The sequence below is a fragment of the Glandiceps talaboti genome, chromosome 18 (assembly GCF_964340395.1).
Source record: "Glandiceps talaboti chromosome 18, keGlaTala1.1, whole genome shotgun sequence".
Lineage (NCBI taxonomy): Eukaryota > Metazoa > Hemichordata > Enteropneusta > Spengelidae > Glandiceps > Glandiceps talaboti.
In genome coordinates this window covers 17,205,001-17,231,465 of record NC_135566.1, presented here as the reverse complement: position 1 = coordinate 17,231,465, position 26,465 = coordinate 17,205,001, and the positions used below count along the sequence as shown (strand labels likewise).

Here is a 26,465-nt window from a genome sequence, read left to right as displayed (position 1 = left end):
TATTATCTTCACTTCGTTGTTTTGGATTTTCACTTCGTTCTATTGTTGGTGTGATATTACGAATGAATTGTAGTTTACCATTCCGTATAAGATTATTATACACACGGCTACCAACTGTTATCATTCGCTTAGTGCGTGGGTTCAAAATCTTTGTCATGTTGTATAATGGAAAAATAGATTATATCCATTAAAATTTTTATTTGTTTAATTGTAAATTACAAGTTTTCTTTCTATGTCTATACAACGCAAAATAGCTACCTAATTCTAAACTACATTCACAAATATATCTCTTAGGTTGTTTAACGCAAGGTGTACTTCTGTTAAAATGTTTCTTTAAATGACATTCATATTTGTATGCAAATCCACATTTATCACATATGAACTCAGGAAAAATACGATCACATGTTGGACATGCATCAATGTATTGAATTTTGTTTTTCTCAGAGCAATTTCTTGTGTTTTCATGTTTCTTTAAGTTATGTTGATGTTTAAAATGTCTGTTACATATTCCACATATGTACTCAGGTGCTGATCGATCACAATAAACACATTTAATTCTCATTGTATATTATACTGAAAATAGTTTGTTGTGTGTATATACCATATGTTACCATTTGTTTAATTGGGCGTATGATGTACATACAGTGAGTCATGAGCCGTAAACAGTCTATTGTCAGTCTATTGTCAGTGTATTGACCTTTGACCTTAGCTGTCAAATTAACCTACCGATACATTCAATTAGATAAATACATACCATATATGACTCATAAGAGCATGACGGGGCAAGACAGACTGTTTACGGCTTGCATCAGAGCATGTCGCAACAGCTAGAGCATGTCAATCGGTTCAAAAAGCCTTCTACGGTGAAACAACATGGTTGTTTTTGTGTTTACACAAATGTTATATAGATTAAGCCATTTATTTTACGTAAAAAAGGTGAAATATGGGGTATGTCGTTAAGTGATCCAGCTCCGCTATTTTATATACTACTCACTACATACTGGCTTTATATTCATAGCACTACATTCTACTACATACTGCTTTGAAATTTATTATGCGGTTTGAAGCAGTTTTCAATTCTGGCTAATTTAGTTATAAGGGATGGGGGTCTAAGTATAAGAATTTAGTTTTTTATCCTACATTGAAATATTTATCTCGCCCCTTATTTCATATACATTTCATCCAAAAACAGCAGCATTGCTGTGATGATTTTCCCACAAAGTCAATCAAGAGTAGAAAGGTTACATAACTCAAAATATAAATTCTTCATTCTCAACTAAAAGTATAGCTTCTCGAAAATCCCCACCAAAGTACGGAACTCGTTAAAAATTCTTGCCGTTTTTAAAAAAAATATGAACTGCTGATGTACAAACAAATATGTAAGCCGTCAGAATGACCCTTAGTCGCTGATCATGACAGAGGTAAGGCAGACGACTTTCGTCGGAGCACTGTACCTAGCACATAGCTGAATATAGCATACACACTTGTAAACGCTGATATTACTATTGCTTACAAGGTGACCTCAAAACTGCAGCTAGTCTGGTGTAAATAAGGTTAAAAAGACTACAAATAACTAAAAGTATTTTCCCGAAAAATGCCTCTATTTCACTTATATTTATACAATTTATACCTATTAGGTGAAGTACAGCTTGCGTTTTCACAGAAAATATGGGATACATACTCCTATGTAAACTACATATTGTTCCCCCCAAAGCTTGAAAGCCCCAAATATCATCACTTTTAATGTTTCACCCGATACAATGTCGTAATAATACACTCTTTTAATATTGCATTCTTGTAAACGTTTTGTTTACCATAATAATTTCAACATACGAATTCCCCCAATCATTAATCTGTATTTTTTCACACAACAAAATCGAATAGTATAAAGTAATTGGGTTCTATGAATATCAGAAATCTAATATTTGATCGCTCAGTACTTAGATGTTATTCACCAATATTTTTCTTCATCCAGCCAAGGAAAACACGGGTGAAAATATCTACTGAGGATCAGTTGCTTCAAATCCACGATTATCATATTCGCCAAGTTCCACTTGGGCAGGCTGTTGATATATCTGACCAAGTTGCTGGTGTGTTAGACCAGCATAATCATCTCTCGTACGCTGTACGTCACCTCTTGGTCGTGCAGTTGCTGAAGATGGTTCCGTTGTTGTCACTTCAGGGAAGCGAGTCCGAGTCTGACTCGAGTTCTGCGCTCGTTCCGGTAACCCAGGTTTTGCTCTTGAGGTACGCAAATTCAAAACTACAGTGGCCATAACCAGAAGAAAGACAACACCACCAACACCCAAACCAATTGTCAGCATAAAATCAGAACTCGAGCCTGCAGGATCAGAGTCATCAGTAGCTGAAATAAAGCAGTTTCGATTTTTATTACAATATAAGCAAATTATCCAAAGACTATCCTAAAATTACACTTTCGGTCAAAAAGGAGAGAGAGGATTAGAACATGTGGCAAAGATAAATGTAAGGACTCTACTTGAAATAACCGTCATTGTATTACCAAAATCTTAAGATTATAATGTGAACTTTTTCACATTTACGACAATAAAATAAAAGCCAAAAGTCGATCAGAAGGTGTTATTAATGAAGGTGTGTCAACAACTCAAATATTCCAATTTTCGTGTAGTCATTTTAACTATTCGCCTCCGATATACAACTCTTTTCTTTGTTCAACCGATCCAACCCATTCCATTTAAAATCGAGACATAATATTGTCACCCTTACAACCTTTTCGGAAAAGAGGTCAGATAATATAAGCCCAAAATACTATACGGTGTCATAAAAGAGAAAATAAAACATAAGATGGTAAACCCCCAATTCTTTTTTTTCACTATTAACAAAAGGACAAGCAACAAACTTTTATGTGTAAAAGTTTTATAGAACTTGAAATGTCAGTGAACTTGTCCCAGGCCGAATTCTACTTTAACACTAAAATTGAAGCAATTATACGTTGCTGACCGGCGATCTCTATGACTTTACCGAGTAAAGTAAACGTAATATCAACAGTCTGTTACTTCTACTTGTTGAATGAATACATCTTGCTAAATATATTAGGCACAGTGTCAATAGACCATATCACTGACAACGTTAACGATATTGCCGTCCGCTTCATTATTAAGGTAGAAAGGTGAATGTGCAGAATAGCATATGACATATGTAACTTACTCTTAAAGGGAACTATACATCGACCAGAATCTTCATCCCAGGAACAGCTTACAAACTTGATACAGTCGCTGCAATGTAAATTTGGAAAATGGTAGCAAGGGCATTGCGGCATTGAATGGAAATGAATTAATTCTATGTTATTATTATGCTTAAAAGATGGAATTGCAAAAATATCATTGTTGCTCGAGATTTCTTTAATGTAATGTTTGTTTCCCAGTGACTGTATATGTGTTGGACAAAATGACATTTCAGTTCATTAGCTGTAGTTGCTAGGGATTCGGACAGTGGTGTTTTGGTGTTTAGAATATCTCTTTTCAGTATACCTATTACCATATGAATTTTGCTACGAGCATAGTCATGGTTGCTAAGACTAAATTGATTAGGGGGAAATTGAAAAGCGTTTAGTTCTCATTACCTGCTAGTAAGGAAGTTTGTACAATCAATCTTACAGCATTGGTCTAACCCTTCGTATGCATCAAGTTCTTCTATAACTGGTGACAGAGATGGACTCGCTGGGGTGCATGCAGGATCGTCATCGCTATACAATTCAAGAATAAACCATGTTTTTAAACAGAAGGTGGGAGGGGGTTCATTCAAGTAATGTTTTCAAAATATCAAAACTCTCAATGCACATTTAAAATTCCAAGCAATTTTATTCCATTACAGAATTGCAGAAGTTTGAATGGGAAGTTTCGAACTACTGTAAAATGGATCATACCACAGGTAAGCCAATGAAAAGTGTTTGAACGAAAATATTCAATTTATATCCTGGTCGTTCTACGTCATAGCAACGTACATTGATTCTGCGGTACTCGAAATACTTTGACTCAAATGTTTCTATTGTTGTCATAAATGCTGTTTCTTGTCACTCTATGCGCTAGTTAAAGGAAATTTCTACAGTCAATCTTGTCAGAACGTCTCTGTATAAATAGAATAAAATGAATCATAATTAACAGTAAAATGGCAAAGTACCTTGAGAAAATATATTTATCATTACAATAATCGTATTTTGTTGTTGATAGACACGGACATTCACAATCCTCGTCCCCAGTTTTCTTACACAGTTCCTACGATGTGGGAAATGATAATATAATGTTTAATAATACTGGTAGAATTTAGACCATAACGGTCGTCTGATTCACACACGCACGTGCACACATACATGCCTCTTGGGGTCCCACGATACCAAAACCTAGCCAGTAACTAGGGACTCTACTTTGTTTCTGGGCAAATATTAACATCATTACGTAGAACTGTTTCCTTAGTGAACCAGTCAGTATGCAAATAAGCCAAATCCAACGTGACGGCATAAACCATGCCCCTACTCATCGATAACATTGCTGCCTTACAACAGTCCAATATACCCCCCCCCCACACACACACACACACACAAACACACACACATACATACACACCAAATGCAGTGCTACTTGCAAAGTTGAATAGGAAGTTGTGGAGGTCGACTTTTTGACGGTAGCGCTGGTTAGGAGCTTGAGTCTGAACTTGGGTAAGATAGTGATTGCGATGTGACGCATCGTGTTTTACAAGATATGCCAAATACAATTTATTGAAACATGCGTATCTGATAACCTCTGAACTTTAAGCATATGTGGTATTTGTGTGGCATTTAATACAAGTCATCACTAATGTTGTGGGAGACACGGAATTAATTGTGAACACAAGCAATACTTGCATTGCACAATGCCAATGGAAGCCTGCTGACTTGAAGCTAATCATCGTTTATAGCGCTTCAAAAGTTGCTACATTTTATCGTCTGGGCTTGAAAATAATCTTACTAACATTGCAACATTTTATGGTCTGTCTTGACAAAAATCTTACGAACGTTGCTACATTGTACTGTCTGACTGAACAACAAAAATCTTACATTGCTACATTTTATCATCTGACTCTCGAAAAATAAATACGGGGTTTTTTTTTAGTTCACATATAATATTTGTACTTCAATTTTGCCATGCGATAAGATTTCGTAATATTAAAAAGCTATTTGTCTCATGCAACTTTTAATACTCAAATAATGTAAAATTAATGATTCATGCAAGCAATGGAATTTTCCACATCATTCTATTTAAAACAGAATGTAAATGTTATTATCACATAAATACGTGCATATCTTCTACTGTGTGACGTCAAACAGGGGGTGATTTCAAAGCATATCACCCCTGTTCTACCGGAACTTTTTTCGCTCACGCTACGATCAAGTTATCGTAATAATAATGTATTTTCGAAACGTAAATACTCCCACCACATACATCCTTGGGTGGGATCATTTTTATGCGTAGAGGTTCCTTTATTTGCATTTAATAGATTTGATATATTTTATCGAAAAATCGTGTACATTATGGCAATATTTATGAAGCAATGGTAAGCTTACTTCCGATTTAACGTTGAACCCTGTGCTCCACATTTACACATTCCGAGCGAATAAAATTAAAATGACGGAACAAAAGTTTCATTCAGACAATGATTACCTACGTTTCGAAACTACATTTGATATGACACGTACGTCTCAAGGCTACAATAGATAACTTTGATCGAGAACCACGTCACAGTTTGTATGTGTACCTAGCTTGACCTCGCAACAGGTCACGCGCGCAACTTCGTAATTTACATCGCCGTCAAACGCAGTGTTTTGCTATGCGATGAATAATACGTCCCTTGCAGTTTTCATAAAATTCGATCCAAAATTTTTGAAAAAATATTTTTAAAAACATCATTATGTGATGGTAACAGGACAAACGCCCCCCGGACAAACGCCCCCGGACAAATGCCCCCGTAGGACAAATGCCCCCCGGACAAATGCCCCCGAACAAATGCCTACGGTAAGACTATGGTTCACGACTCAACCAAGATTTTGGTTTTTATCACTTCTATTGTTTTATGAATGAAAAGACCAAGATGGGTGTGATTTCGAGCGGTGTACTTTAAGTATGGTTTTATTTATGGTTTTGTTTGTATTTTCTTTACTGTCATCACAATTTCAGTCTAATGCCCGAAATAAAATGTGTATGTGTATATAACAATGATTGTGTTTGAGTTTAGTCATTTTGAATATCAGTACATCACCGCCCGAAATCACACATTTCTTTGTTGAATTAAACATCTTCCCAGCCAGCTTCAATCCATTCATCAATAATACAATTTACAAGTGATAAAGAGCGTATTTTAAGTAAGCCGCCCCAAATGCGCCTTTCTCAGCCCCATTAGCGGCTTTATTAGCACGCCTTATAAGCTTTATAAGCACGCTTTTGGTAATAATACAATAAAGGTGATAAACCCATATTTTAAGTGTACTTCCCAAAATCTAGATATTTTTGATCTCTATTCGTAGCCAACAATAGTCCTATCTGGGGGCATTTGTCCGGGAGGCATTTGTCCTACGGGGGCATTTGTCAGGGGGGCATTTGTCCGGGGGCGTTTGTCCGGGGGGGGGCGTTTGTCTGGGGGGGCTTTTGTCCTAGAACCTATGTGATAAATATATAATCCCACGAAATCAATGTTAGTTTGACGTCATGCCTCGTATTTTTCGCGGACTACAAATTTGTATTAGTCCGCGAAAATTACTTGGCATGACGTCAAACTAACATTGATTTCGTGGGATTATATATACATTATCAGCATTTACATGAAAATATTACCATTGTCATACATATTACTCAATGGACAAACAGATGAAAAGGTTACAGGTAAAATACTCACATAATAACAAGGACATGTGGAACTACTATAGCACGGATACAATCTTTCCACTATCCCAAGGTAAGCATTAGATCCCTGGATATACGTTAGTTGGTAACGAATACATTGGTCCGGATCGTTTAGTTTGTTCACAGACTGTTGTCTACGCGACGTCTCCACCTGAAATATAAAGAAAAAGTTCAATTCGATGCAATTCGCAATTTTCATGGCATCTGTATGATTTCCATCAGGCAGGTCGTGGAAACAGCTATCAGATCGGAAAAAAGACATTTTAATGTCTTTGTTTGACAAGGAAGCCAATAAAATGTGGTGATGTAAATTCCAAGATAGCACATGACATACTACCCTGGTGTTACATATGAGTCGTGAAAGTTGACTTTCCATCATGAACATTCACCATTTACCATAAAAAATTTGCATATACTTCATTATCCACCAATGTTGTTTTTAGGACAAACAGTGTGGTTTGCCTGTTGCTATACGCAAAGTCATGGTTACTATGCATATTTCACTAGATTACGATTACTAATGTGTGTAAATCGGTTACTTTGGTTTTGATTTCATATCTCCTAGTGGTCGTTATTCAATGTAAAGTTATGGAGAACGGTAAAAAGTATGCATTTTCAGTCAATAAGTAAAAAACAGTTATGTTGGTTTTCCCGCAGTACAGGCTAAATGTGTGACAATTATTGCTACAATTCCCCACATAAAATGTTTTGCAGAAGTTAAAGCTTCAAACAGCATTACTGAGGGCCAAGTATTATACAACAAAAGACCAATAGTATTGTTTTGGTTGGATTTGGGAAAATGGATTTGTTGCTAGGCACATTTACATTCATATTATATTATGGCCATTTTTAGAATTTATATATATTTGACTATCTGCTACTGTTGCTATTCTAACGGCAAGCTGTGTGATCCGGCTGTTAATATAGGCATGGTCACGTTGTAGGCCAAAATGACAGCGGGTAATCTAGTGAGTATTTTAAACATATGCATATTTGTATATGTTTAGAATACTCACTAGATTACCCGCTGTCACTTGGCCTACAACATTGTAGTAATGGTTACTACACACATTTGTCTTCATTTTTGGAAATTAATGTTCACCTTATCCATCACTGTTATCTTGGCAAAATACTATAATTGGGGCTACATATGTGAACACAGACATGTCTGCTAGGTCAGGTTTGTGAAGCATCCAATTCAAGATTACCACAAAACTACTCAGCGGTTGGAGTCTATGGACTTAGTTAGTTGCTAATAGGTTAAACAGAGAACCAAGTTCACCACACAGTGGACAAAAAAGGTTTCACAAGTTTTCATAAAATGATAAATAAAAAAAGTAGAATTGAATAAGAATAAAGTAAACGATAGAATATATGAATAATAGGACAACGTGCAGACAGACAGACAGACAGACAGACAGACAGACAGACAGACAGACAGACAGACAGACAGACAGACAGACAGTGCTATCAATTAAACAAAACTGGCTCACTTTTCTTGTACGCCATCAACTATTTCATTTGGAAAGATAGCCTACATGATGTTGCAAAAGGACACACTTACCGTATAATAGTGATAGTCTCTGATAAGCTGAAAATCCTTGCATGCTGACTTGGACAGGATCCCTTCTTTAATAAGGTCTTGTGCGATGTATGGTTCCCTTTCAGTAATATGCAAAGCACTCGTGTCTGGCTTGTCATCCTCAAAGAAGTCTTTATGTACAACTAGATATCCACTATTATCCATTACAAAACATCTTTGGTAGAAATTAATACAAAATAAGTAGATCAGTTTTTGAGAAGAAAAGATTTTCTTTAGTGAACGAGTAGAATTTACTGCAGGAGGACCCTGAGGAGAAAATACTTTCGTCGAATATGTTTAGACAGTCCCCTTCGCACGCTCGAAAACTTCTATGATGACCCCCTCGAACATTTTCGTCAAAGTAATCCAAAAATTTTAATATAATAATACATTTATCTAACAATGGATTTCACAAGGAAAAATCTCATACTTGGAGATACTTAGTCAACAGGACTTTTTCCATAAATCGTCATGCTGTTTTGAAAATTATGGCGGGGGGGGGGGTTCATTGTGTTCTGGATTGTGATGGAAGAACAAAATCCTTTTCCCTATTCTACAATGGCATATAGCCTTGTCTGAATTGCCTGGTACATGTATGATTTATTATTGTCCCTGTTTCTTACATAAATTCTTTAATATTACTTCACGTAAGAGTTCAAACATACCTCTACATATACATATACATGTATTATCTAGCTACCACACTACTTACAGAACATGTCATGTAAATGCTTGGCTAGCTGTTTCACAATTAATGCTTCACTTATATTGCATTTTTGGGCAAAGTGAACTTGAAGGTTTTGTAACGGTAATCCTCTGAGATAGTTTATATAAGAAGTTCATCTATATCGTTTTACTCTTCAGTATGAAGAGTAGATACACTTTCCATTTTGGACAGTACATATTATCGACACTACAAATCACCACATCTCATCAGATTCCAATTTCTGTTAAGTATTATACACTAGGTATGACCACCTAAAGTTCTCTAACATACCAGTGACTTTCAATACTATACATGCAATATTAATGCCACCAATGTTACGGGCCCTTTTTATGTGACATGAGAAATGTATTTAGAACTAAGCTTTGAAATATTACCTCAAAGGCTATGAATAACCTAAAACTTGCCTTAATAGAAACAAAAATCCTCCGGATCTGCTAGGGGAGACCCCTAGGAATCCCTCACCCCCAGAAGTCACTCATGCATTCAACCAACAATCAGACGGACCGACCTTTTTAACGTCATAATGGTATTAAACTTTTCTTACAAATTTTCACCCTATGCTAATTTGAGATGATATTGTCTTTTAAGATGTGAAATGTTTGCCAAGATAGTCAAAACATTGCCTTAAAACTCCAGATCTCCCATACCAATGATACTACTATTAGATGTGCTGACCTTTACTATAATGATTAAGAACATATTTCAACTCTATGTAAGTATGTAAGTTATAAATAGTTTCTGATACTTGATGGTACTGTCTTGTAAAGCTTGTAAATTATTGCCTGAAAGTGTCTGAATAGTCTCAAAATTGCCTATTAAGAGTATAAAAAAGCTCCAGGACTTCTTGGTGGAGACCCATAACCCCCCCCCTCCCCTATGAGAGGTGTACATATTCCCATCTCAAGATTTCCCCCTATCTTTCAGGGTCTAGATGCTAACCCTATTTTGTAATATATTTACCCTGTGTTGTCAATAATTATGTGATAGTGCTATCCAGGATCAAGTATTTGTGAAACAATCAAACAATCCACATTGAGGTACGATCAAAAAATACCTGTTATGTGAATATGGTATTTAGGGGGTCATCATGTTTAGAATTATGGGGGGGTCAGTCTGTTTTTGATTTTACAGATAGGTCACTAATTTCTCTTTTAAAAATATACAGCAATTGGGTAGAAAAGTGCGAGTCATTTTAAAAACCTTAGCAGCAATTACATATTAGAAGGTTGATATTGATGAAACTATTACTTTTTAATATTCAATCTTTTGATGTGAGTTATATATATATATATATATATATATATATATATATATATATATATATATATATATATATATATATATATATATATATATATATAGAGAGAGAGAGAGAGAGAGAGAGAGAGGGAGAGAGAGAGAAAGAGATAGATAGACACAAAAACGACTTCTCAAGACTATTACATGTCACATAATTAATATAAGAATAAATTGTACAGTATTGTGGCAAAGACATTTTTATGCTAATGAATAAGTAAGAGTATGTCGTTTATATTGATTTTACGTCAGTATATGTGTAACACATGACCTTGGATAAAGCACGTTGAAAATCACAACTTGCAGTTGGTGAAAGCAGAAAGATAGAAATGTAAATTACCCGTATCTATTCTCTTTACAAATTGGGTAATTCCTCGTTACCAGGTGATAAAAATACGCCAAAGTAAAGTCAATGCCCATAACTGCAATGACGTCATCGGAAGTAGACTCAAATATATTGACGCTGTAGAGAGTTAGATAAAGAAAAGTCTATTAGTCTTTTCAAATGTTATTAAACTATATACTATACACCTATTGCCTGGCTATGAGGACACTGGTAGACATCTATTACCTCGAGGGCTGTTATGCAGCAAATATTTCCCGAGGCTGCCAGGCAATAAGTGTTTTTATCACATCACATTCCCAGGCACGACTCTTTCCAATGTGAAAGAAAATCATGAGTAGAACTGTATGTATGTATGTATGTATGTATGTATGTATGTATGTATGTATGTATGTAAATCAGTTTGTGTTTACTTGCGCATACATACATACATACATACATACATACATACATACATACATACATACATACATACATACATACATACATATAGACATACAGACAGACAGACAGACAGACATGTTGGTAGAATGTTGACATTGACATCTAGACGTACACAAAACAAATATACATATACCTTTCAACGATGCTTTTACTGAGTGTTATTATATATCCAGCACCATTAGCATCTTCATATGGGGCAGACAGGGTAAGGACTCCTTTGTTACTCTTTGACCTTTCAAACCTACAGAGTTATAAGTGAGATCATTTAGAAAATAAAACAAAGATGACTGTGAATTGTTTATGCAACTTATTCATGAACCCCTGTTTTAATATTCTAGTAACGTAACATTGAACGTTTGTTGAAAGTATATACTGGAATTGTTATAGCTTCAAAGCGGTAACATATTAGGACTTACTGCTGTGTACTTTTCAATAAATTAATATTTTAAATAATAACACACAAAGATAACAACCAATATGGATGTGAAATGGCGGTTTACCTAGCCTGGCATCAGTCCCAATGGGACATTTTTTTTAAATCTCATAAGCTTTAAATGTTTTGCTTTTATATTTAAGGAGAATGTTGTCCTAAACTTTTTATATATTTTTCCAATGAAGTCAGTACACAAACATGTCTATTGGACAGAAATGTGGCCGGCTACCAACTTAATATCTAACCATAACTAAATAGAGAATGATAGACAGGTCCAAAGGTTATTCTTGCCGATCAGACGACAGGACAAATTTCCACAGCAAAACAAGAACAACTGCTATGTGACATCTATGCACAGCTATTGGGTTATATGTAGTTCCAGCTTTGTCATGAATAAATATAAGGTCATGAGTGTGATGATGCAATATCGTCCATTATTAAAAGCATTGATAAACCGCCCAGCTGACTCAAGTCTCTTACACATCCACCTCAATGTTTTCAATCAATTACTTAGATAACCTATCCACACAAAAGAACAAAGGTGTATTTTTATTTTTTAAAAACGTTTTAATCAAGTAGAGAATGAAAAACCCTGGAGACTTGGAATTGAGCAAGTCCTTGATGAAATTGAAATCTGTTCTACTGCTTACCATGGTCTTACTGTGGCATCAAACAGATCATTCATTCGAATGCCGGGATAACAACGAAAAACTCCGTTCGTTGTTCCTATGTAACGATATAATGTATAGTCTTCACATCTGGACTGATTTCTACTCCAAATTTCATTGACCTTTGCTGTTACTGTAACCATATCTTTGATATCAGCCTAAGAAAACCACCAATCACAAAGGATCTTTCAATGTAAATTTTCCATTAAATATTTTGTACAAAACATCATGTTTTCACATACAGATTTTTCAATAATGAGGCAATGCTTGAATTAAATACTTATTAATTACTTTCCTACTTACCAACCAACTTAAAAGTCTCACTCACTCACTCACTCACTCACTCACTCACTCACTCACTCACCCACGCACGCACGCACGCACGTACTCAACCAATCAACACGCATGAACGAACGCATGCACACACACACACACACACACACACACACGCTCGCTCGCTTGCTCACTCACTCACTCACTCACTCACTCACTCGATCATTAACTCGCGCGCTTGACTGACTAAGTAACTAAGTAACTAATCATCCAACAAACAACAAACACACACAACACACACACACACACACACACACACACACACACACACACACACACACACACACACACACACGTACAAAATAAAAACATGCCTTAAAGAAGTTGTTCCGGACAGTCCACGTGGCATCATTCATGTAATTCGTGTATTGTTGTATGACACTTTTATCCTCCTCAAGTTCCAAATACTCAACAGGTTCTAAGAATGCATTTGGTGAAAACTTGACAACTGATTGGGCTGAAAAGGGAAGGAGCATAAATAGAGTAAACAACAATTATCAAAGTGATTGGGGAAGGAGGGATTCAAATTTACTTTAAAAAATTAAACTTGTTACCTTTCGTGGCATGCCTGTTTGCATGTCTGCATGATGATGGTGGTGCTACAATATCAACTCTGTGATAAAGGAAATCTTCACCTGAAATAAAATCATGTCATTAGAGTACGGCATTTTAGCGTGACTTTATTGACTATGCGTATATCCATCTTAACTCTATTGTAGTAATCAAACTATAGACACAGAGGCAAACTGACACAGTTAATGATAATTGACTGGAACTAAGTACAGAACATCTTATTATCGCATACCCTCTACCCCGCTCATGTAAAGACAATTATAGCTATTTTGCCATAAAAAGAGCTTACTGCATTTCTTGAAAGCATGTATTAATACGTAAATATCTACATGCTATCTAGCAATTGTTTCAGATAGGAATACTTGTCGGTCAGTTAAAGCTGGTGTCGACCAATATCCAAGAGAAGAGGTATACCTCGTCAACATTACTATTTAAGGTATCTTTATAGTTTCACTATGAAAACCATAATTACAAAACTCAATTACATTTACAGCCATATACAGCCCACTTGGCATGTAACAAAAATATTACAGCCCAATATTATGTGTGTTTGAGCCTGGTGGTAGGGATGCTTTCGGCCCTCCTAACATAGGACGGTTTTCGAGCTCCTTGTGCAAAGACCCACATTGGGGCAATAGTATAATAATACTACCCTGCCTTACCTGATGGTCTTTGTTGTCTGAGTATATTTTGGTGATCATTAACTGGTTCCACAAGACACACAACATAAGGTGAACCTGAAATCTATGGAATGAAAAAAAGTCTGGTTGTTAATGAAACAAAATCTGTTTCCATGGTATTTAGGATCTTTAGCATCTTTTAGGATATCAGTTTTCTAATGACACCTTTAAACATGTCGACACTGTGTTCAAAACACTTTACAATTGGTACATCTTGCACAGATGTATAGCAGCACAACTGTATACTTCAACTCTCACGTGAACATACAATCGATGCTGAAATTATCAGTAATCAATACAATTCACATTCATATAATTAAAGCAATCACATTGTTAGCGCTATCCTTCAAGGTATCCATGAACCTATGTGCCACAATAGTGGTTCAATCTTATTCGAGAACTCAGAAACAAACAGCAGGGGAGAGGCTGGAACTTGCACCTTGCAGATTCGTCTCAATTGTCATTTCAGTTTAACCACAGGAGTCAAGGAACCGTGTTACAAAACCCCAAACAAACAAACAAACAAACAAACAAACAAACAAACAAACAACCCCCCCAAAAAAACAAAAAAAAACAAAAAAAAAACAGACAGACAGACAGACAGACAGACAGACAGACAGACAAACAAACAAACAGACAGACAGACAGACAGACAGACAGACAGACAGACAGACAGACAGACAAACACACAAAAGACAAATAAATAAATTAGCAGATATTCATGGGGTATATACTAGATATGTTTTTCCTCATACAAACACATGAGTATAAAAACATCCAGTATATACCCCCATAAATATCTGTTTGTTTGTTTATTTATTTATTTCATTTATTTATTTATTTGTCTTTTGTTTGTTTGTCTGTCTGTCTGTCTGTCTGTCTGTCTGTTTGTTTGTTTGTTTGTTTGTTTGTTTGTTTGTTTGTTCGCCTTGTGGTTAAACGTGTATATGAGTATAGTTTACTTACATGTCGCCAATAGTAGGTAGACTCAATTGACGTTGTATAAACTCCTTCATTTGCTGAATTTCCTCTGGGAAGAGATCTGCTTGACACGAACGTTGCTTCGCCGCTTTCTTGATCACTAGTTGCACGGAACAAATAGTATTCAAATAATTTATTTTGTATTAATAAACTCGAGATGTAAAAATGACGATGATCAAATGGAAATTTGCATATGAAATGTCTAGAAATTACACTAAATACTATATAATCATAGAAAGGAATTTCTACATGTTTATATCTTAGTTCACCTTCGCCAAAAATAAAATGTGGGGAAAATTGGTTTTGACAAATTACTGCAGCAAATATGAAATAATTTTACAGTTTGCTTGTCATACCTCGATGGTATTTAGATCCGTGATATATTTCTAAAGTAATCCTGCTTAGTTGTTGTTATTTTAATGCAAACAAATTTGAACGAGGAAAACATTGAGATAGTATTGTGCCCGACAAGTATGATTTGATAGAGAGTGATAATATGGTCTTCTAAATTAAGATCTTGAAATTTAATTTAGAATATGCAACAGTTATATCCAGCACACACAACTTCAAATAACATATTATACACATCGAAACCTAACAAGAAATAAACTGTTATTACTACTTCTTGTAACATTGTAAAGCCAAAATATTGCATGGCATATTTGCAAAGCTTTCTTTTACTTTGTTGAGTTGTTGAACACGATATCATAGAATTCTTCTTCTCTTTCCAATGAAGTAATGTGAACATAGACAGGTTCATCTGCAATGGTGGCAGGTGCCGGTAGTAAAGGATGCATAATTGCTCGTCCTAGGAGAAAGAGCAGTAATTTTCATTGACGCCATATTATTACCATTTTTCGGATGACCCGAAATATGTTTTGGTCACTGACATGAACACAAATGGTAAGCTTATATAGACTCTGTACTTTTTTGGAGAAAAGTTTGTGTGACACATTCGAGATAACACAGTATTTTAAAATTCCTTTTGAAGTATAGTTATCATATGAAAGTAAACGGTCTTTCTTAAAAGGATGGTGTTTAAACACTAAATTTCTAATATTTCTTTAGTCTACCAATCGACAAATTCAACAATTACCTCACTGTATCTCTACGCATGCATTGAATAAAACACGATGTAACTAACCTTCGGCGTGTGTGTTTACTTCGTAGATAAATGAGTACGACTTTTGACCCTGTCTGAAGTATGTGACTTCACCAAGAAGATCGTCTAAGGTAAAGTCTGTTCCGACAGCTCCTTTTAAAACGCCGTTATACTTTACGGGAATCGCTGCTGTTGTCATTAAGCCTGTATATTTTAAACATATTAAGCGAAATCTCAAATGAGTAATTTGTGACATGCAATATGGCGGGAAAATAGCTTTAAAGTGGTACAACTGGCTGTCTGTCTCTCTATCTCTCTGTCTGTCTGTATCTATGTCCCTTTGTCCCTGTCTCTCTGTCAGTCTAATTCTTCGTCTCACTGTCTCTCTTTCTGTGTGTCGCTGTCTGTCTGTCTGTCTGTCTGTCTGTCTGTCTGTCTGTCTGTCTGTTTCTCTGTCTCTCTCTGTCTCTCTCTCTCTGTGTCTCTGTCTCTCTTTCTCTCTCACTTTGGTTGTATTCTATTTCGTACATATTACGAGATTTGATCTGAATGCATCTGGTAATGTATATGTATGTACCATTGTGAAGAGGAACATCAAAGGCTAAAGTGTGGGCATGTTGACTTCCATTTCACATGACAAACGGACGGACACAGACAGACAGACAGACAGACAGACAGACAGACAGACAGACAGACAGACAGACAGACAGACAGACAGACAGACTAGCAAACTCTTACAGTAAGTAAAAGGCATATTTCTTCGCATTTACCTAATCCGAACGCATCCTGATATGGTACTGAGAAGATTGGCTCATCTCCAAGTTTCTCTGTGTTGGCAAAGAAATCGTAGTATCGAGCCATGGTATTACGTAATCTGGTGGAGTCAGACACATGTGTATATTGACCTTCCTAAACAGAAGAAATTATCAAGTAAAAAACATATCATGAAAACGTTACAATTTTCGCAACAGGAATTTTTTATAAATCCTATTCTCGTCATATTCTAATTGTTTTCTCTTTTTTGTTCAAAAACACCCCCCCCCCCTGCAATAACAGAGAGAAAAAGATTCTACAATGTGAGTATACAGTCTTTTGTTGAGCTTTTGTCCTCATCAAAACGTCAATCAAGATGGATACAATTTCAACAATCAATCATTTATCAATAGTTCTTGTGTGAAGTATTATCATGAACATACTATACATCGCCATTCCTCATATAATCTGATATAATTGCTGACCATGAGTGTGTATATATATGTGTATGTTTTGGACTTCCGATCCTGCCATTTTAAACGGTGCATTATGGGAAGTGTAATATCATCATCCATTTACATTACGATTATGTTTCATAATAGTCTTGTCTGTCTGTATGTCGCTCGAAAAGTGAAACACCAGATGCTATTTTTTCGCAGATTTGTATTCATATGAAAGAACATACATGTTGTTAAACCTATCAAAAGCCATATGCAACCAGAATTCAAAGTGGTTTTTACCTGAATATCGCCAATAGTGTTATTCGCCGGCCCTATACCATATTTCATAAAGTCTTGTTTTGCAAGGTCTGCCAAGAATGATATCCCAGAACCTGAAAATGATCAATATTGGATTTAAAAATAATAGTGCATGCTACTTTGAATATTATGTGAAACCTGGTGAGAAAAGGTTTACATTTTAGCAATTGATTGAAGACACTTTGACACAAGAGGTGGTAAAACCCATGACCATCATGCAACGATGGAGCTAATCGAACCACGAGAAGAGGTTTGTATCACCTCGCAACACACCTATTTGACGCAACTGACGTTTACCGGTGAACAATTTCCGTGATGATGCCTGTATATGGGCATCATAGCTAAAACTGACAACTGATGACGTCATATATATGCGCATACGTTCATGTTTTCACATCAGACTAATATGGTATCATCTTCTGCAGGTGGAGTAAACGCTAACGTAGAGACTTCATGGCTTTTGAAATTTTCTGAAAACAAACTTGGCATCCTTTTGTCAGAAAGGATATGAAATGAGCAAAGTTGGTAATTATGAGAGGAAGCTGTGTAATTTTTTTAATACTACCATCATGTACTGTTGTCAGATATAAATACCATATAGAGTACATGTAAGCATGGCATACAATGATGATGTGGCGTTTTATAAAACACGTGTTAACTGATCGTGCTCGTGCAAAATCATGTCAGTTTCCCTCGTGCATGTGGGTCACCCCAACACAGATTGTTTCCCTTGGGCTTTGCCCTCAATTAACAGTCTGTCTTGGAGTGACCCACAGTCCCTCGATAGACGCAGACCTATGCTGTTGTCCTCAATGTGATCACTCAACATGGGTATCATAAAACCTTTAAATATATCTATACCTATTAAACACATCCATATTCTTCTTTTGAGTTTTATCGCCTTTTACCTCTGAATTCCCTATCTGATTTAGGCATATGATAAATTGATTATTACCCCAATATCCCTATTTCGCCGATCATATCAGTGTTCGTACCATTTCCATTTCGTAACACTCATCTACGACTTGTGTTGCGCCATGACACACAACGTGATATGAACGAAGTAAAAAGGATGGGAACAACGGGTAATGAACTTCTGAATCATATTATCAACTTTGCAAAACTTTCTTTTTGAGCAGAAGATTACACAATTCATTAATGATTTTCCCCTAGCTGAACCCCGGCATCCGGTGATGGGAAAACAAGGAGCCCAATTCAAAGTGAAAGAAGGAGCTTGTGATCGGTAAGAGCTTACACAGTGATCACGATGTCGTGAATCGTATTTGTCATCAAACTGAAAACCACTATATCTGGACATGCTTATCGTCGGACGACCTCTGACCTTTAAACCAGTATGACTGAAGGTACTAGTAATGTAATTGTACCTACTTGTTCCAAATGCAATTGTTAAAATTACAACTTTATTTTCCATCTGTTCGTTGCTACTTTTCACTTCTCTCATGATGTCTCTTGTCGAATCTGTTGGTTCTCCATCACTCAAAAACAAAATCACCTGTTCTGTGTGTAGAAAACAGTAACATTAGTCCAGCTTCCTTCCTTTTCTCGAAAGGTTTAAGAGTTTCTTCTAATGTATCTTATAATTATTTGGTAGAATTCTGCAACTGGGTGTCCGTGTGTAGAGCTAGCTACGGAAAACAACATTCATTGCCCTGCAATTCTCCTTTTTCTCACCTTGGAAAACGCAGTCTACATTTCAATCCTGGACATTGAAAAAAAAAGTCTTATAGGTAAGGTAGACTACCTTATTCCCTGTGACGTCGCTGTCACTAATTTATAGTTCATAGCGCAGACATATGGCGTCTATCTGCTAGACCTCGGATGTTCTTCCAATACAACACACGACTAAACATCATTATCGAGGATGGAACATCCAAGGTCTAGCAAATATCATCTTGCAGTTCAGGGATATAAATAACTGCCTATCAGAGAACTGCATTAGCGACAAGCACAAACAGAGGACAATAGCTGATTTTTTCATGCATATTTAGCTTAAGGAGGGGCTTGTAAAATAACCACCAATGCCTTAACTGAAATGTGTGAATGACAACGTCAACACACTCATCAAACTCACAATTACCATAAACTGATAACACATAATAGCTAGTAATTTGTGATCATCACGTGATATTGGACATTAGTATTAAAGAGCATTAGCAGTATAGAGGTCATGGGTTATTGAATATATTAACATTTATATATGCATACATGGTCCAACCCACGGCCATATTATGTCATCTCAATGGAATGTGAAGTCTGAAAATGACATTTGCTAGACGTTCGGGCAAGCCCTCACTGAGAACTTCGTTCGCTTATTGTATCGGAAGAAAGCCCGAACGTCTAGCAGCAAGACTAGAGGCGCCATTACAACTGATAAGGCCTAAAATAATTGTGTTGTTACGATTACGCTCAATTTTAGAATTGGGGTAGGTAGATTTTTTATTTCATGTTTTTTATTGGGTTTTTTATTATGTTTTCTGTTGGTTTCCATATGGTTTCTGTGTTATTGGTTACTTGTCATAGATGTACAGCCATTACAGATTGGTAGAAAATTTTCATATTGTTGATGTCAGTTTCCGAATCCACTATTTCTCGCGAGACTTCACAGTTTCGAGATTGTATTTATTTTTTCTCTTGTATGTAAAGAAAAAACTTTAGGGTCGGCAGTGAAAAACAAGGTAGGGGTCGTGTAACAGGGACCAAACAATTGTTTTAGGTATAATGGCGGCCATGGAACATGTGTTGATGGTATAGAGAGAACTGCATCAACTAGTGAAATGTAGTCCGTACGAAAACATAAAAATGGATACATACATACATACATACATACATACATACATACATACATACATACATACACCCAAACAAACAAAACAAACACATATTAAACACGTATTACTAATAGGGTAATGTGCACGACTGTATTTGGGCTAAAGGTCCCGTTTAGTCACGGTTCTATTTAACTATGAGGTTAAGGACTACTGGTAATGTCCTCGGCTTGTTCTTCACAATTCCTTGGGCCACTCAACCACCCAAACCAAATATTTGGCATGCAAGTATTGTGTTGTCTATAAGCTCAATCACTCTAGCACACCTGATTTCTAAATAATGTTTCTCAGTGTATTTCTCTATTTTGCTATGCATGTAACATTATTATATGTATCGGTTAAATGTTTGTTTCCAATAATGCACTGTCCACCACAAATTATTAAGTAGAGATGTAATTCAAATAAACAAAGAGATATTACCTCGTTTCAGGTCTTCTTTTGCATTGTAGGATCGCTGCAACAAACTAAACGCCTCCCGCAATGCTAGACCATAGTATGTATTACCTGTTCAAAGTAGACATTTTTTTCACAAATGACTAAAAAGTATGTATTAAAGTTAAGCAAATTCCAAATCATGTAAAGTTATTTTACATCTGAAAATCTCAGACCACTTTAGAAAGCTAGTGGTCTGAGATTAAAACGAAATATTATTTACCATAGTAGTTCACCAATCCTTCGATTATCATAGTTTTGTTCAATCTTGACTGTAACCATTGACAGTATTCCAAACACACCATATTGCCAAACGTAATCATGAGGTAAGGTTTGCTTTTATTAGTTTCAGACTGATATAGATCCACTTTAAAAATCTCGCTTAAAACCGGATCACCTTACTTGTATCATATGCAAGGTCGAAGATCGTACATTTAGCAAATTCACAATGCAACCATACTTAATGATTGATATATGTATTACCTGATGGTTGGAGTGAACTGATAAAGTCTTTCAGAAAGTCGATATTAGCAAGTGTGGCCTGTGCTAATTGTTCACTAAAACAGTCCAGGTAATCAGTCTCCCTCGACCAGCTACGAAGAGTGTTTGCATTCGAAGAAAATGCCACAACTCCTACCTACAGAAGGCATAAAATTGAGTGATTGAAGAGAAACGGTACACGCCATGAAGTCTATATGATTTCGTCGTGGTTGTAGCTCATGTTGACTACACACCCTACTCGAGGGTGTATGTGTTAACCAAAAGCTAAGAGAATGTACTCAAAGTCAACTCTTATTTATATTACTCACGTATTGTAAAACTGATTGAAATTATAGATCTTACCCTGTCACTTGGATTCAAGGTATCTAACACAGTGAGAGCAGCATCTATAGCTATCTCCATAAATGTTTTGCCGCCATGCTTGTCTCCCATAGAACCACTCTTGTCGATCACCACAACGAGGTTCTTTGGTTCCGGTGAAACCGCTTCAACATACCATGGTCTATAATAGAAAAGTTCAAATTGTTAGAAATTATATATATAACAATGAAAATCAACAATGGTGGCAAATCAGGTTAGGAATACAGCAAAATTCATTGAAGCCACCTTTTTAAGACGGAATGAAACTTTGTATCAGAGTTGATTTATATTTTCTTACACTATATGTACAATTACTTCTTTTTTCACTGTAACCTCTCTATATTGTCAATGTATCCTTTTAATGTTCAGTGTTACTTATAAGCCCGATGGGCTGGGAGGTATTTTATTACCTCACGTCACTATAATATAATTACGTACTATATATATATATATATATATATATATATATATATATATATTTAAACGCATGCGTAGTGTATGTAAAATGTCTATGCTGGAGTAAACCGTGCTTAATACATATGTATGTAGAGCGGTGTAAATAGCACAATATCAAGCAAGATACACGCTATTGCGATCATCAGACGACAATGCTATCGTCCAATTAGCTCAAATTTAAATTCTGTATTGGAATTACGTCAAAACGTCAGATTGTGTACTTAGGCGGAAAGAACAAAATTGTTGTCCTTATACAAAATTCTACAAGCCATTGTTTTCCTTGTCAAACTTAGCAGAGTTCATTAAATACTTGTACCCAAAGTATCTAATCATTGATATTTTGAACACATATTGCCTGGCCATGAGGGCTATAGCACCCGTTTATTACACCCGAGGGACTGTGAGTTACTAGAATCACATGCTATTTCCCGAGGCCAAAGGCCGAGGGAAATAGCATGTGATTCTGGTAACTCACAGTCACGAGGGGGTAATGAACGGGTGCTATAGCCCGAATATAGGCCAGGCAATATGTGTTTTATAATATACCTCATGCTGTGAACTCGCGGTGGCAGACGACATCGTCCGGGCAGAAGCTGTCATTTTGACCTGCTGTGAACGCGCGGTGGTCACGTGACCATGTAAAAGTTGATGGAACTATTTCCCTAGGGAAGTAGTCATTCTATTCTAGCGAATCATGGCACAGCATTATCACTAGGTATATTATAAAAATGAATATATTTTACCTGAATCTACCATCGTAACCATCTGTACAGCTATCTAGTTTATTTGACGGATAGATTGTGAAGACCCCCTCTTCACTGTTGAAGTACTGCCACTTCAAGGTCGGTACCTTTCGAAAGTTTTCTTTCATAACCTCGATCACTTCGTGAGAAAAGTGTCGACTATTTGGTTCTGCGTTTGGTGATATCCTAGTACATACTGTATTTGGATCAAGCTAAAGGGAATACAATAGACAGCAAACATATTATGAGACTCAACCTGTAAGTAACAGATACCCGTATTAGAAGTCAGGTGTTTTCCAATACTGGACCACAATGCAAGGCTTGTCGGAGGTCATGCCGCTAAGTGTAGGAGTTCAAGGCATCATTGATAAAATGCCATGATAATGTGGTAATTTTACCAATCTGTCAGACAGACTTTTTTGTTTGATATCCCCAAGTGGTGCTTACCAATATCGGATATTTCAACAAAACTCACTTCAATACGGTATTTCTAGAACCTAAAACCTCTTTTCAACACTATTTTACAACAAACATTGAGTATTTTCATAGAATGTATTACATCCATCCATCCATCCATCCATCCATCCATCCATACATACATACATACATACATACATACATACATACATACGTATATACGTACATACGTACATACACACATACACACATACATACATACATATATACATACACACACATACATACATACATACATACATACATACATACATACATACATACATACACATACACCCACACACACACACACACACACACACACATACATACATACATACATACATACATACATACATACATACATACATACATACATACATACATACATACATACATACATACATACATACATGTTGATAGGTATGTTGGCATAGACAGGTAAAACACGTCAGAACACAGATTAGAACCTGTAACTCTCAGCCCCCACTCCTACCCATTCAATTGGCGTCTTGTTCACCATTCTAGGGATGGAAAGTAAGATACCCAGAGTGCTTAGACCATTTCATATAGTAAATAAAAGAAGTATACAATCTGCCACATTGTTCATCAATGTAACAACAATATGAAAAGTATTCTAAAAGTGACTTACCGCCTTGCCATATCTACTGTTGAACTCTAAGTCAGACAGGTCGACTTGACAACATTGTTGGAAGCTACCCTGGTCTTGGTCATACATTTCCACCACTGCGTCTCTGATTTTTCTTAGTGCATCAACTCTTACTAAGAACTTTTGATTCAGTGCAGTTTTGAGCTGAAAAGAATTAAGGATATGTTGATTTTCTGTTCAAATGTAGATTCGACACTGTAGAATATGTTGATAGGAGGTTGTTATCAATTATATATATATATATATATATATATATATATATATATATATATATATATATATATATATATATATATATATATATATATCACTAAAAACACTGGCATGGCCAATCCATTCTCGCAGATTAATTAATTTTTATTGCAACATAAACCCATTTTTTCTCAAACTGAAATACAAATCGTCATTACATTCAAACTAATTATGACAAGTATAGAAAAGAATACAATAGTTATTCTAGAAATTTACGAACATTCAATAATATCAAACAATTACCTCCTCGACCAGAGTTCTGCCCTCTATCGGCAATGGTTCAAACGTCATGGAGTCAAAATGGTTCTGTAAGTAGAAAAAACGATATAATTAAAGTTCTTTTCAGAGACTAAAAAACTACAAAGATGTTGACAGATTACTTGTATTGGTTTCAGAGTTGTCCCCAGTTTTTTTTCACTTGTTAAAGGGTGCAGGAAACTAGATGACGTTTTTACGATTTAGTTCCGTGGCATACAGATAGAAGCTTACTGTGGTCTGAGCTGTGAGCCTGTGGCCCACATTTGCCTGAACTCAGATAACCAAGGACTGAATAAATAGACCATTTTTCTGCTTTGTTTGACTAGTTTGTTTTCTCAAGGATACATGCACACCTGCTTTGCATTTGAATATGTCCGTGTACCTGGAAATCCTAACATCTATGACAAAGTGCTGAAGTTCAAAGTAGGATTACTTACTAATACTATTGCAGCAGGAATAACATTCAATATTGCAAAGAACTTGAACCTGTGTTCCCAAATTTAAACAAGGCAGTTATTAAACGTGTACACCCTGATATTTATTGTTTACGTTATAATTATGTAAGTCTTAGTGTAATTTCAACAATATATGTCAGGCTGATGTACTTAATGTAGAGACAAGTTTAGAAACCTGTTATACTCCTTAGTAATATATCACTATCTCCGTTTTTGAAATCTCGGATAAGAACAAGTCAAGTAATCGTAACATGCAGAGTGACTCATCAATTAAAAAGAAATAAGTTCACACATTTAGGATTCACGTCATCACCCTTTCTCAGTCATCATAACATAAACTATTTTCTCATCTCCTGTCATGGTAATTATAGCGTGTGGGTTAAGCTGGTTTATGGTTTATTGTTCAACTGCTTAGCTATGATATTACCTACAACACATAGTAAAGATTTTGATGGAATGGGTCTTCTTCACCTTTCGAACTTGTTTACATTCCTCCAACTCCGGTCTCTTTGAGCTTTGAACGACGTTAATGAGCTCGAGTGCACCTTCAACTACAGGTGAACTGAACTCTACTTCTTATCAAGATTATCAATATATCTCCATGGAAGTATCACCCACATAGATGATGCTTCCATGATATCACTGAACAACTACCCCCTTCCCCTTAGGCCAACCTGTCTGCTACACTGTTGTGTATATAATGCATGGTTGACTGTAGCAACGATAATGATTGCTCTGTTTGGCCCACGTCTGTACTGTACGACAATCACGATTAATTGTAACTTCACCTGGCCACCAGATGAACTCTTGGTATCGCACCGCACCATTTTTTAGGGGAACAAACAAACCGACGGGTGCATGATTTTATTTTATCTTGGTCGGCATCGTTGACAGACTGCCTCGATCTTTGCCCCCTGTTGACGAGATTCCTTACTTTTTTATGTACATATGTCAAAGTAAATCACCACACTGAATCGAGAAACGAAGAGACAGACATGGCAATAATGTATTGCTTCCGTATTATTCAGCATACCTTTTAAATAGCACGTAGACCAACAACTCGGTAGAATAAAACAACAAAGACTTCAAACAAATTCAAAACGGTGGAGTTTATTTTACTAGCAGTGTAATAGGACTTCAAATTCAAAGAATTATTTTCTTTGCACGCACGCACGCACGCACGCACGCACGCACGCACGCAGGCATGCACACACGTACACACAGACGCCCGTGCACACACATATACATACACGCACACGCACGCACCTAGTACGCACGCACGCACAAAAATGTAGTTTGAACACAAACATATAGCAGTCCAAAGTTCATGGAAGTTAATTTTTTCCATACATTATATGACATTATATTATAGCATTACCAATTCCAGTGAATTTTGTGACGTCATCGCTGTACATTATTACTGATAATGTACTCCGTTATTGGGCATCGCGG

The 26,465-nt window shown here is 36.1% G+C and overlaps 2 protein-coding genes across 3 annotated transcripts in view; both read right to left on the bottom strand.

Annotated features, from left to right (window-relative positions):
• Window positions 1-475: 475 nt before the first annotated feature.
• The window catches only part of LOC144449600 (VWFA and cache domain-containing protein 1-like), a 61,572-nt gene continuing 35,582 nt past the window's right edge, over window positions 476-26,465 (bottom strand). For both annotated transcript variants that reach the window (XM_078140166.1, XM_078140167.1), the window contains one exon: window positions 476-2,365. In XM_078140166.1, coding sequence (XP_077996292.1) covers window positions 2,001-2,365 — 365 coding nt within the window. In that variant the 3' untranslated portion in view covers window positions 476-2,000. The remainder of the gene's footprint in view (window positions 2,366-26,465) is intronic.
• Window positions 3,598-26,465, bottom strand: part of LOC144449194 (VWFA and cache domain-containing protein 1-like) — a 32,336-nt gene continuing 9,468 nt past the window's right edge. Inside the window, exons 4-24 of the mRNA XM_078139698.1 lie at window positions 24,544-24,606; window positions 24,031-24,192; window positions 22,923-23,134; window positions 21,706-21,865; window positions 21,346-21,499; window positions 20,851-20,934; window positions 18,974-19,102; window positions 17,567-17,658; window positions 16,844-16,982; window positions 16,116-16,277; window positions 15,653-15,779; window positions 14,957-15,071; window positions 13,973-14,054; window positions 13,292-13,372; window positions 13,037-13,194; window positions 12,387-12,562; window positions 11,437-11,544; window positions 10,857-10,979; window positions 8,476-8,668; window positions 6,944-7,062; window positions 3,598-3,724 (exon numbers count right to left, since the gene is read on the bottom strand). Coding sequence (XP_077995824.1) covers window positions 3,598-3,724; window positions 6,944-7,062; window positions 8,476-8,668; window positions 10,857-10,979; window positions 11,437-11,544; window positions 12,387-12,562; window positions 13,037-13,194; window positions 13,292-13,372; window positions 13,973-14,054; window positions 14,957-15,071; window positions 15,653-15,779; window positions 16,116-16,277; window positions 16,844-16,982; window positions 17,567-17,658; window positions 18,974-19,102; window positions 20,851-20,934; window positions 21,346-21,499; window positions 21,706-21,865; window positions 22,923-23,134; window positions 24,031-24,192; window positions 24,544-24,606 — 2,766 coding nt within the window. The remainder of the gene's footprint in view (window positions 3,725-6,943; window positions 7,063-8,475; window positions 8,669-10,856; window positions 10,980-11,436; window positions 11,545-12,386; window positions 12,563-13,036; window positions 13,195-13,291; window positions 13,373-13,972; window positions 14,055-14,956; window positions 15,072-15,652; window positions 15,780-16,115; window positions 16,278-16,843; window positions 16,983-17,566; window positions 17,659-18,973; window positions 19,103-20,850; window positions 20,935-21,345; window positions 21,500-21,705; window positions 21,866-22,922; window positions 23,135-24,030; window positions 24,193-24,543; window positions 24,607-26,465) is intronic.